The following is a 13,215-nucleotide window of genomic DNA, read 5'->3' as shown; positions in this document are numbered from 1 at the left end:
GAGAGAGAGAGAGAGAGAGAGAGAGAGAGAGAGAGAGAGAGAGAGACACTCTGTGATTTTATATTATATATTTTATATTATAAGCAATTATTTATATACTTTTAAAGAATATAATGTTTTATGTAAGATTAATTTTATTGTTTTGTTTATCTAAAACTGAAAGAATTGGTTTCAGTAAGATATATTTTATAAGCATTTCATTATATACTTATAAAGAACAGAATGTTTTTCAATTTTAGTTAAATTAGCATGATAGTTATTTTAAAGGATACAATGTTTTTTGTATGACGTTGTTTAATCACAGTGTCTGAACAGCACGTTTCAGATGTCAGAGCTAGGGGAGCGCTGGCTGAGTGGCATCCTCTGAAAAAGGCGTATTCAACGGCGAGCTGTAGATGGCTAAGACAACGTAGCTGTCTGTAGAGAAAGATTCAAAGGCAATTACATTCAGCTGTGCCTATAGCGAACGAGACCATCCTTATTTCCCGCAGTTGAATGCCATTGGTCAGTTCACTGGCGTGATTCTTAAAGGTTTTAGGATTTCTCTGAGAAGGAGAGTTGAGTTGAGTGAGTTGAGTAAACCGAACTTGAAAGGGAACAAACAAAACAAGGCCTACAAATAAATGAAATAACATTATACAGACAGTTAATATCTAATGGTATAAGATGATTTCTTAAAAACACTTTCAATAAAAAATTTGCATGTTTTTATGCATGTTTGGGGATGTCATTGCATTATTACCATTCTGACCAGTGTCGTGTTTTGAGTGCATTGAAAGAGCAAATAATTTTACGAAGCAATTGATTCAAAGTTTCGAAAAGCTTTGTTTCTCCCATCATTACATTTTAGTCACAGTCCAGAGTTCTGTCTTTGAATGCTTTTCTGCACTTTCCAGGCGACCATCATGGTGTTCCAGGCCGTGGCAGAGTATCGCACGCAGGTGAAGGACCGACAAAACTTCAATCTGGAAGTGGAGCTGTCAGTGGAAGGAAGAATCGAACCTGTCAAATGGACCATTAAAAGAGACAATGTGCATCTTAAACGGTCAGACAAGGTGAGGAGAAACTCATCAAGATTGTTCAAATGGTTCTTGCTTAATTTTTCAATAGATTTTTGTTGTATTATGGGAGATTTTTTGTTTGTCATAAATAATTAAATTTTTAATTGTTTATGTCAAATTAATTGTCTAAGTGTTGTGTTTGGTCAATGAAACCTTCAGGTATCTCTACTATCATGGATTTGATTATTCTGATAATATCTGCGTTCACTCAACAGGTGGAGATCAACAAGGACTTCAATGTGACGGCTAGAGGAACTGGAACAGCCACTCTCTCAGTGAGTGTTCATGAGCATTTATACGGTCAACAGCAAGATTAAAGCGTTTGAACATCTAATCTGAGACGTGCTGCTCTTTTCAGGTTCTGACGCTGTACTACGCCAGACCTGTTGAGAAGAAGTCTGACTGTACACTCTTTGATCTGACTGTTAAAATGGAAAAAGCCCCTAAAAGTAAGACTGACTGAGTTCAGCGCATTTTCTGTAGCACTTTTCACATTGTGCTTTACCCCGGGTTATCTTCGCTCTAAACCCTGTGTTTAACCCCAGGTAGAGGATTGTTTGACACTTGTAACTAGAACTACAATTACTTCAAAAGTGTGGTTAGCACTAGGGCTGGGCGATTTAAATCGCGATATTGTTATGGGCATCTCGTCAGTAAAGCCGGTTCCTTGATTAGTAGTAAATCGCCATCACCTGCTTTCAGATGGAGCGGCATTTAGGGCTGATGAGATAATTAAGTGATTCATTTAGTGATGATTGAGCATTATTGAAGACACCTGATGTTAACAAGCAGAATCACTGAAGGAGAAAATCACAAATTGTAAGTTACCATTAAGGTGATGGGTGTTTGCTTTAGTTGGGCTCTAGACCATTATATGTTTAATTTAATATTTACTGTTGTTTGTCTGCTGTTATTGATTTATAACAGTTAAATGAACAAAGTAAAATGTTATCTTATAGTCTTGGTTATGTTTTGACATAATCATGCTGTGATCTGAAAAATGAAACTTATTGAGATAGTTTGGTTTAACTTGTTAGCAGCAGCTTTGTGATTTTTCAGCCTATGATTATCAGGACTTTACTTATAATTCAAAATATTTAATAAACATTGTTCTGATCAAAAGACATTCGGATAAATTCATTTAAAACACAGACATCAATAATCAGCCTGTGAATCTCAACAATGGTGACAATAATAAAGCATGTTGCAGTGGCTGCCACCAATCACAACTCATTAATGGCTCCCATCATGCATTGCGGTATGAATAAATTATGATCTGAATTGTCTTTGTAATTTACTTTTCCTAATTTAATATTCTGCTCGTCACCATTGTTGAGATGCATAGACTGAATCTTGACATCTGTGTGTGCCTAAAAGAATTATTTTTTTTTTTTAAACAACTTTTAAGAAATCCTTTATATTATATCAAAAATTCTGGGCATTTATGCAGATTCACAGTTATGCTGTAACCAACAACATAAATTGAAGTCAGAAAGAAGGATTTTAATGAGTTCAGTGATCAAGTTCAAATGATGATTGTCATAATATAACCAACACCATCAGATCACTTTTTTTTCTTTGTTCATCTGGCAGTTATAACTCAGATACCTCAGACAAACAAAAACTAAAGTTAATAATATAAGGGTCAAGAGTCCAACTAAAGCAACCATTGATCGTCATAACGGTGGCTTACAATTTGAGATTTTCTCCTTCAGTGATTCTGCTTGTTAACATCAGGTGTCTTCAATAATGTTCAATCATCACCAAATTAATCACTTAATTATCTCATTAACTTAAACACTCTTGAGTGTGGACTCATACACTCCCAGGAGTGTTAATTTAACACTGGAGTTTTTGCTGTATACAAAGAGCCGTAGTTAACTGACAAGCTGAGCCATATCGCATTAAATATCGCTGGCGATACGTCCGCGATATTAATGCGATATGGCTCAGCTTGTCAGTTAACTACGGCTCTTTGTAGTAAATGCCGCTCCATCTGAAAGCAGGTGATGGCGATTTACTACTAATCAAGGAACCGGCTTTACTGACGAGATGTGCATAACAATATCGTGCGATATATCGCCCAGCCCTAGTTAGCACTGCTTTTTACACAAGTTATGAAACATCACCGCTTTTGCAGTGCTAACCACACATTGCAGTGACAAATGTCTTGCCTTTATATCCTGAAAAGTCCATTCAGAAAATAAAATTGTAGTACAGTTGGCAATATACAAAATGAAGTCAAATCAATGACAATGACACAGCAAATATGCAAAAAAGAACATCAACCCAGGGTTTATATTTGATTTATGATTTATTTATTTATTTATTTAAGTGTCAAACACCATGGTGCCCAGCCCTCATGGGCTTATTAGACACTACAATAATAATTTCACAATTATCTTCAGATAGCCACGTGATGTAACACAGAACCCAACATAACATAACTAAACCACTAAGAATAAATACACATACAATTAGAGATGACTTCTCACGTGGGATACAAAATACTTTGCCTCAAGTACCAGGCCTTTTCTATAAATTTTGCCAAAGCAAAAACATCATTTTCAAACAACCAGCACAAAATCTCCCCTTCATCTTTCCAAAATATATCAGGATGTTTTAACTGGATTAATTCAAAAAGAGAGTTCCTTAAGTCACAGTATAAAGGACAATAAAAAACAAAATGAAATTCATCTTCCACAACCTGGAGATCACAAAATTCACACAAACGTAAATGTTCAGGTATACCTTTAAATCGACCCACTTCCACTGCCAGAGGTAAGGTACTAGTTCTCAATTGAGCACAGAGGGACCTCTGCCTTCTCTTTAAATTAAGGAAAATATAAGGTTCTGTAACATAATCATTCTTAAACTGAACATAATTTCTAAGTTTTGGCTTCTTCCATATATCCTGTTTCCATTGATCTTCATATTTACTTAACAATCTTTGTCTGACAACATCTATATTACATTGGAGATTATTTTGATACATTATATACAAGTCAGACGCAGACAATATCGTTGAAACCTCTCCAGACCATGGGTGATGCCTTGCTCTGTCCCAGTTAAAAAAATTCCTAGTTAGCCTTTCCTCTGGCAGGCTATCAAGACGGTTCCACAAACGCACCATTTCACACCTTTGTTTCACAATACATGGATCCCAACCTGCATCCCCATTAACAGCTACCTTTGCTGCATATTTATGGACACCAAGAAAACACCTTAAAGCACGATTTTGAACAGAATTACAGTCAAAAACCTCTTCAAAACCCCAAACTTCTGTAGCATAAAATTAGGCTATATTTTATCATTTTATAAATTTAGGCTACAGTGTGAAACGTAAAGAATACTCAGGAGCAGAGGTGGAAAGTCCAGGTTCAGAAAGTAAAAGTCCTCCTCAGTATTTTGTTCCAATCACCTGGATGTGTTAATTCAGCAGGAGCGAGAAATAATTAGTGAAATCAGCTATAGCTGATTTCACTAATTATTTCTCGCTCCTGCTGAATTAACACATCCAGGTGATTGGAACAAAATACTGAGGAGGACTTTTACTTTTAGGAGGAGTTTATTTGGCTCCAGACTCAAGAGTGTTAAAGTGTTAAAATATAACTTGTACTTTCTGACCCCTGAACTTTCCACCTCTGCCCAGGATTAATTGTTATCCCCAGGTAAATTATAAGCAGTGTGAAACATGAAGCAAGATAACCCAGGATTCTGTTAACTCGGGGTTTCGAATGACCCAGGGTTATCTAGTTCAAGTGTGAAAAGTTGTATTACTTTTTCATTTAAATGACTATAATTAAATTTTTATGTTCCCTTTAGAAGGGGAAGACCTGACCTGAACTAAAACAACCAAATACTTTTGTTTCCCTTTAGCAAAACCAGGAGCCACTGAAACTTACAACTTCATTATGGATTTCGTGTATGTGAACAAATACCCTCATTTATTTTTCAAGAAACCATTTTATTTTTGATTTTAAAACATGTGCTCATTAAGGCTGTTTTCACACTTGTTTTTTTTTTTTTTTAAGTTTGATCCCACCCCCAGAGGTGGAAAGTCCAGGTTCAGAGAGTAAAGTCCTCCTCAGTATTTTGTTCCAATCACCTGGATTTGTTAATTCAGCAGGAGAGAGAACTAATTAGTAAAATCAGCTGCACAGCAAAAACTCCAGTGTTAAATTAACTCTCCTGGGAGTTTATTTGGCTCCAGACTCAAGCATGTTAAAGTGTAAAAATGTGAGCGTTAAATTAACACTCAATAGTGTTAAAGTTAATGAGATAATCAAGTGATTGATTGAGTGATGATTGACCATTATTGAAGACACCTGATGTTAACAAGCAGAATCACTGAAGGAGAAAAAACACATTTTAGTCGCCATTATGGCAATTATGGCAAATGATGATTATGTCAAAACATAACCAACACCACCTGATAAACTTTTCTCTTTGTTCATCTAAGAATTATAACTCAGATACAACAGCCAAACAAAATCTGACGTTATTAGTTTAAGGGTCAAGAGCCCAACTAAAGCCAACACTGATCACCATAATGGCAACTTAAAAAATGAGATTTTCTCCTTTGGTGATTCTACTTGTTAACATCAGGTGTCTTCAATAATGCTCAATCATCACTCAATCAATAACTTAATTATCTCATTAACTTCAACACTCTTGAGTCTGGAGCCAAATAAACCACCAGGAGAGTTCATTTAACACTGGATTTTTTGCTGTGTGAGTTCATGGGTGGAATAAACATATGGCAGGACTTCTACTTTCTGACCCCTGGACTTTCCACCTCTGTCCACCCCACATTTTCCTACAGTTGCTGTCCCAGTCAACACGTTGATTTCACAGTGATCTCTCCATATGATCACAATGTGAGTTCACAGTAAGCTAAAAGTGTAACCGCACAGCGCACTCACTGTGTGCTCATATTATAGGCCACAATGTTAATCACCCCAGCTAGAAATGTTATTGGACATGGACTCAAATTTTGGTTTAAAATGAGAATTGGGTTGACGTCTAAACATCTGATGTCAGGCTCCAACTTCATTAAACAACTCCACAAACAGCATTACTAGCTTTACTTATTACTAACCAGACTTTATTTCTGTCACATGTGTACAAAATACTTTATTGAGATTAATAGAGGTTTAGATGTTGATGGTTTATTGAAATTAATAGTTTGGTTTGGGTGATGGTGATCAGTGTTTGCTTTAGTTGGTCAGTTTGACTCCTAATGTTCTAATTTTAGTTTTTCTCTGGCTTCTGTAAATGTTTGTTATGGCAAAAACAGTAAGAGAACATATGATCAAATGATGTCAGCTACTTGTTGATAACGACAACGATATAATCATCATGTAATACATTGATCAGTTTCAAGGCAGTCATGTGTGTTATTAATTTCATATAATTGATTTTAGTAATGTTTTTACAGCATGACATCCAACTATGTATAAAAAAGAAAATCTGTATAATAATAATAATAATAAATATATATATATATATATATATATACAAAAAAAACTACACTTAGACACACTCAAACCTCAAGAATCAGCCCATGAATCTCAATAATGGTGACATGCTTCATGCCGCAATGCTTTCTGGGAGCCACTGATAAGTTTGTTTAATGCATTGCAGCATGTCACCATTATTGAGATTGACGCGCTGATTCTTGAGGTTTATGTCAATGAAGTAGTCTTTAATGTACACAGACTTAGGTTATTATATTAAATATTAAAGAGTTTCAGATCACTACATTATAATAATATTTTTTTATTATCAACAAGTAGTTAACATACTTGATCACATTTTCTCTTGCTATAATAAACACTTATAGCATCTAGTGAAAAACTAAAATCAAATGATCAAGGCCAAAGAGTCCAACTAAAGCAAACACTGCCTCCACAATGACCAAACCAAACTATTACTTTCAAACAAACTCTTTTAAGAGGTTCAGTCCTGTGTTTGCTGGGAAACTTCCCGCTAAAACTTAAGATTGTTAGGGGATAATGTTCTATCAATGTTATCACTAAACATGTTTAAAATGTTTTTAGAGAGTGTTATCCTACCTTTTAGGAGAACATTCTGGTAACAAAAATAAAATTAGCTACAGAAAACAATACAAGAACATAATATAATGCTCTCAAAACATTCATAGAACAATAATATTTCTAGCTGGGATGAGCTCATATTGTGGCCATAGTTTGAGCACACAACCTTTTAGCCTTAGAACTCAGATTGCTGACGGTGTGACCACATGGTGACATCACTGTGAGATCAACGTGTTGACTTTTGTATGTTTGCTTCATGAATGTGAGTACTAGTGACAGCTGGTTACCAATGTGACTGCATTCACATGCAGTTTCACTGCATCTGACAATGTAACTTGCTCTTCAAAGACTGTTTATTCAGAGACGAGAAGCTCTGTGTTATACAACAATATTGGAGATCTGACATCAAACGGACTCGGGTTCAAACCAAAAGCTCTTGCGTGAAAGCAGCCTTAAACGCAGCCTGAGTAGGCTTACTAAACATGTTAATAAAATCTGCTCTTTATCTCCATCTTTACAGCTACAAAAGTGATAAAACCAATGCCACTATGACTATTCTGGACATTGGCATACCGACGGGATTTGATGTTGAAGAAAATGATCTTAAAGAGGTATTATGATGATAAACTGATGCAGAATTGCCTCACATCTGCAGATAGGCCATAAAACATGTTGGTCATCATGTGATGCATTGAGCTTTTTTTCTCATTTTCTTGCCCTCAGTTGTCCACGGGGAAGGAGAGATACATTCAGAAATATGAAAAGAATAAAGTGCTGTCAGAGCGAGGATCCCTCATCCTCTACTTAGATAAGGTATTTCAACAGACCATGTTGCCTGATGATGTCAAAAACAGATTTGTTTTCCTTTTATCATGAAACCCTGTGTTTTGCTTATGTGCAACAGTCTGCTTCCAGAAGTAAAAACTCCATTCAATTTCTCCATAGGGAAACTGACTTTTAACAAAAAATTTTAATAAACGTTTAAAGGGTTAGTTCACCCAAAAATTCTGTCAGTAATTACTCACCCTCATGTTGTTCCAACCCCGTAAGACCTTCGTTCATCTTCGGAACACAAATTAAGATATTTTTGATGAAATCTGATGGATCAGTGGCGGCTGCTGGTCTTTCAAAGAGGGGAAGCTCATTTTCGGCCTACATCATAAAAATTGTCCATATATATTTATACGTAAATTCTGCCCAACGTTCCTTTTCAAGAAAATGCTCTGTGACCCTGTCGTTCCAACTAGGCGTCTTTTCCAGTGACTTGACAGTGTCCTCTCAATGGCCAACAGAGTTAGGTATAATTGTATAAATGTAATAATATAATAAAGGTATAAATAATAATATAATAAAGTATAATAATACTACTACTAATAATATATATATAATAATATACAGACCCTCCAATCATCACGCGGAAGCCCGGAGTCCGGGCCAGCCCACTCCTCATTCACCCCCAGAGACGCTGAACGTCCGTGGGCGGGACATAATCGCAGCATTTATCCAATGACCGTCTAGTTTCAAAGCGCTGAAAAAAACTGTTCAGAGCAGCCCCATCGAAGTCAATAGATGCTGGGCTTCAACAGGGAAATGCACTGTGACGCTACAGGAATGTATGAGAAATAAATCGATTCAGCCGACCTGCTATATGTAACTGATTCTGAACGAACTCGTCTTTGAGATGAACGTTTTCTAACGCATTTTTAGTCAATAAAAATGTTAACACAATAGTACATATTTGGCCATTAATTTTTTTGACATTATAGGGGAAACCGAGCTTCCCTTGCAGTCTTAAAGAAATCCCCACTGAGCTGGATCACTCCTCCATAGGCTTCTAAGTGATTGGAACTTGCTGGCCCAGAAAAGTTATTAAAGGGGGGGTACAATGGTGTTTCATGTATTCAGAGTTGTTTACAGTGTTAAAGAGATGGATTCTCATGCTTAACATGGCCAAAGTTTGAAAAAAATATTTTGGACGAATAACGGAGAATTTCTGTGCCGAAAATCTTACTTCCGGGTTGGTACAAGTTTCGGCTGTTTTTTTTGGATCTAATGACGTAGACCAGAGTGGAACTCCTTATATGAGCATTTCTCCCGGAAAAGCTCGCCCGCGCACACGTCGACCAGAGGAGAGCGAGACCGCGCACATCAACGCGCTTCAACAGGAAATCATCGGCAGCGCTGCAGGATTTGTTCAAGAATGTCTCCAAAGTGTGTTTTTGGATGTGAGGGAAAGCTTACCGTGTTCAGCTTCCCAAAGAACCCAGCGTTAGGAACAGTGGATGCAGATTGTTTTTCCGGGGCAAAAACGAGTTGTGTAAGACTGTTTGTTCCCTGCATTTCGACGATGAATGTTTTATAAACAAAGCCCAGATCGACGGATTTGCAGATCGTCTAATGCTTAAGGATCGAGCAGTCACAATGATAAAGGTTCGCGGTCGCAGGCGGTGAGTAAAACTGCTTCAAATGTCTCTGTGTGTTGTTAGCATTTTTTACAGTCTATGGTTGTTAGCTATCAGCGCGTCTTCGCCCACACGGCCTGCCGCCAGACGCTCGTTTTTTTCCGGAAAGACTCGGTACAGCCTATCTTTCTTTTATAAATATAATAAAACTAAAGACTTTTTGGAGATATGAAGGATGCAATACTACTCTATAGGTACTCAAGATTAACAGGAGATTGAGTGAAAATGAGCATCTCACCCCCCCCCCCCCCCCCTTTAAAGAGATCGTTAATATAGTCCAAGTGACTACAGTGGCTCAATCTTAAGTTTATAAAGAGACGAGAATACTTTTTGTTCGCAAAAAAACAACAAAAATAACGACTTTCTTCCACTATTCATTTCCTTCTCTCTGGGCCTCGAGTTGGTTCACATAGTGTTTTAGCGCAGCGCGTCTGTGTTACACGTCACCACGTAGGCTCACTATTGGCCGACGCTGGTCATGTGTGTGATGCTTGTGTCGTACAACACAGAAGCGCTGCGCAGTTATACTACGTGAACTAACTCGAGGCGCAGAGAGAAGGAAATGAATAGTGGAATAAAGTCGTACAAAAAGTATTCTCGTCGCTTTATAAACTTAAGATTGAGCCACTGTAGTCACTTGGACTATATTAACAATCTCTTTAATAACTTTTCTGGGCCAGCAAGTTCCAATCCCTTAGAAGCCTATGGAGGAGTGATCCAGCTCTCAGATTTCATCAAAAATATCTTAATTTGTGTTCCGAAGATGAACGAAGGTCTTACGGGTTTGGAACAACATGAGTGAGTAATTACTGACAGAATTTTCATTTTTGGGTAAACTATCCCTTTAAGGCAAGGCACGTTTATTTATATAGCACATTTCATACACAATGGCAATTCAAAGTGCTTTACATAGAGAGGAATAAAAATAATCACAAAATAAAAGCAAGGAAAATTCAAACAGTTATTCATAAGCTTTACACACAGCAAAATCCCCACACTCTCAGAAAATAAAGTACATAATTGTACCTTAGTTTAGGGGTACAATGGCTTGTCACTGGGGCTGTACCCACAAGGGTACAATATTGTACCTTAACCTTTAAAAGAAACGGTACATATATGTACATTTTAATGCTTTTTGACCCTCAAAAAGTTACATATATGTACCTTGAGGTACAACAGCAAAAACTCCAGTGTTAATTGAACTCTCCTGGAAGTTTATATGACTCCAGACTCAAGAGTGTTAAAGTGTTAAAATATTAGTGTTATATTAACACTCAAGAGTGTTAAAGTTAATGATCTAATTAAGTGATTCATTGAGTGATGAGTGACCATTATTGAAGACACCTGATGTTAACAAACAGAATCACTGAAGGAGAAAACCACAATTGGAGACCATTATGGAGATCAGTGTTTGCTTTAGTTGGGCTCTTGACCCTTAAATCATTAAAGGACAATTCCAGTGAAAAATGAACCTTGGGGTAATTAACACATGGTTACCGAGTCGACCGTTCCCTGGGATGCGTTTTCATGATAATCGAATATATAGAGTTTTATCTCTTTATAGGTCTCTTTATAGGTGGAGGTCTCTAAAAACAGATTAGCTCATAACAGTAGTATATGGGGCAGAGTGTAAGTAAAAGTAAATCGCTAGTTAATACCACTAACAAGGCTCAAAATAGCCTCACACTAACACGGTAGCATAATGAGGGTCCCTACATGCAAACCGAAGCATTGAGAACTTTGTAAGTGTACAGACAGTTTAATAAGAAGATACTTTATAAAGACAGTACATTACGCATATACAGGCAGGCGTCATCTTGGAAAACAGGCTTGATTAGTCGAGCCACAAACGCCCTGCTACGTTAGATTTCACAAACGTAATTCCTATCGACTTGGAGAGCTCACTTAGCACGGCGTTCATGGCTCGACTTCGATGTCGATGTGTTTTTTTTACTTTTCCGGCGACAGAAAAGGCTTCAGCCAATCACATACTACAAGGACAACGATTTGAAAGACAATGTGTGGCGTAGCATTGCCAACCAACTCGGTTATCACGACTGTGAGTATGTTGTGTGATAGTTTTAGTCGTTGTATAGTCCTGTGCTGTGTAGGCTAGCAGGCTAAACTACATTTTGGATAGAAAGCTAACACTATTATCGTCAAAGATAGAGACAGAGACCGTGTTTACTTTGAACATGTAACATTAACCAAATGTAGGGCTGCTTTTAGTATACTATACATTCTTTGTGTGATATCTACAGTTTCGAGTTGAATGATTTTAACTTACTTACTTCGTGTGTTACATGTAATGTGTAGTGACATTACAAAATGGACAGTTTAGTTGAAGACGCAAAAAAACCTGCACATTATACTCTCCTTCAGACTCTCTGTTCTTTAAGATTGGATGCACCCAAAACCTTCTTTTTTGTCTTTTAAAGAAAATGAAAAGCTCGTCTTCACTGATGATGATGAAGTGTCCATGTTTTCTCAGCTGTCGGCATGAAAGTTTTGGAATGTTGAAGCTCTCTGAACGTCACAGACGTCGCAAATTCGCGTCGCGGCTGATGTGAATGGTTTTGACGCGAACTATTCGCACACAAACTATTCGCTTTTTCGTTTCACTTTTTCGTTACGCATCCGGTGCGAAAGGGCCTTAACACTCTTGAGTGTGGAGTCAAATAAACTCCCAGGAGAGTTCATTTAACAATGGAGTTTTTGCTGTGTAACTGGATATTCACCTGTTTGATAAATTACAAACTGCATATTATAATTTTGCAGAAGTTTATGCAAAAGAAAATGTGCTAATTGAATTTATAGATTGAGCCAATGACTATACAATTTACATGCATTTTGTTTTCTGCTATCCAAAACAGAATACTGTTGGAATACAGCTATACATTGTTAAATGACTGCAAGAAAATCACAATTCATAAGAAACATAATAATTAATCATTTTGACTGCATTTTTTTTATTTGGTTCTTACTTATTATTATTTGTCGCCTGTGCAAATGTTGATGTGTGCAGTTTCACATTACGTATCATATACATTTTTTTTTTTTTTTTTTTTTTTTGCTTATCAGGTTTCTCATAAAGAGACAGAAAGAATTGCCTTCAGAATGAACAAGATGTTTAATGTGGGTCTGCTTCAACCTGTTCCAGTCACAATATATGAATATTACTCTCCAGGTGAGATATTAAAGGACACCTATTATGCAAAATTCACTTTTACATGGCGTTTGAACATAAATGTGTGTTGGTAGTGTGTGTACACAACCACCCTATAATGATAAAAATCCACCCAGTGCTTTTCTTTAAATCCCCATAAATCATAAGCACAGTCTCAGAACAAGCCGTTCTCAGATTCGGGGCAATGTGACATCACTTTGCACAGGTTCTTCCCGCGACTGTTGATGGACGCTGCAGTTTTAGCGTAGACCCGCCCTGAGTGTGCTAAACACAGTCCACTATTGTTTCGACGCTGGAGCAGCTGTAGACAAAAATGTCTCCTAAGCGATTGAGGTGTTTTGTTGATAGACTGTCCTGCTACTGAGCGAGCTTGTGAGGCTCCACCCTCTGTGCTGGCAGAAACAGCTCATTTGCATTTAAAGGAATTCACACTAATGGTGCTTTTC

At 37.1% G+C, this 13,215-nt stretch overlaps 1 protein-coding gene across 1 annotated transcript in view; it reads left to right on the top strand.

Annotated features, from left to right (window-relative positions):
• Nucleotides 1–13,215, top strand: part of LOC311077829 (complement C3-like) — a 121,552-nt gene that overhangs the window by 75,414 nt on the left and 32,923 nt on the right. The window contains exons 10-16 of the mRNA XM_084106460.1: nucleotides 897–1,055; nucleotides 1,277–1,336; nucleotides 1,420–1,510; nucleotides 4,941–4,986; nucleotides 7,641–7,731; nucleotides 7,844–7,933; nucleotides 12,664–12,769. Of these exons, the coding sequence (XP_083962586.1) occupies nucleotides 897–1,055; nucleotides 1,277–1,336; nucleotides 1,420–1,510; nucleotides 4,941–4,986; nucleotides 7,641–7,731; nucleotides 7,844–7,933; nucleotides 12,664–12,769 (643 nt within the window). The remainder of the gene's footprint in view (nucleotides 1–896; nucleotides 1,056–1,276; nucleotides 1,337–1,419; nucleotides 1,511–4,940; nucleotides 4,987–7,640; nucleotides 7,732–7,843; nucleotides 7,934–12,663; nucleotides 12,770–13,215) is intronic.

This window comes from Abramis brama (genome assembly GCF_963993115.1).
Source record: "Abramis brama genome assembly, chromosome: 2".
In the NCBI taxonomy this organism is placed as follows: Eukaryota; Metazoa; Chordata; class Actinopteri; order Cypriniformes; family Leuciscidae; genus Abramis; species Abramis brama.
This window is presented reverse-complemented; position numbering and strand designations above follow the sequence as displayed.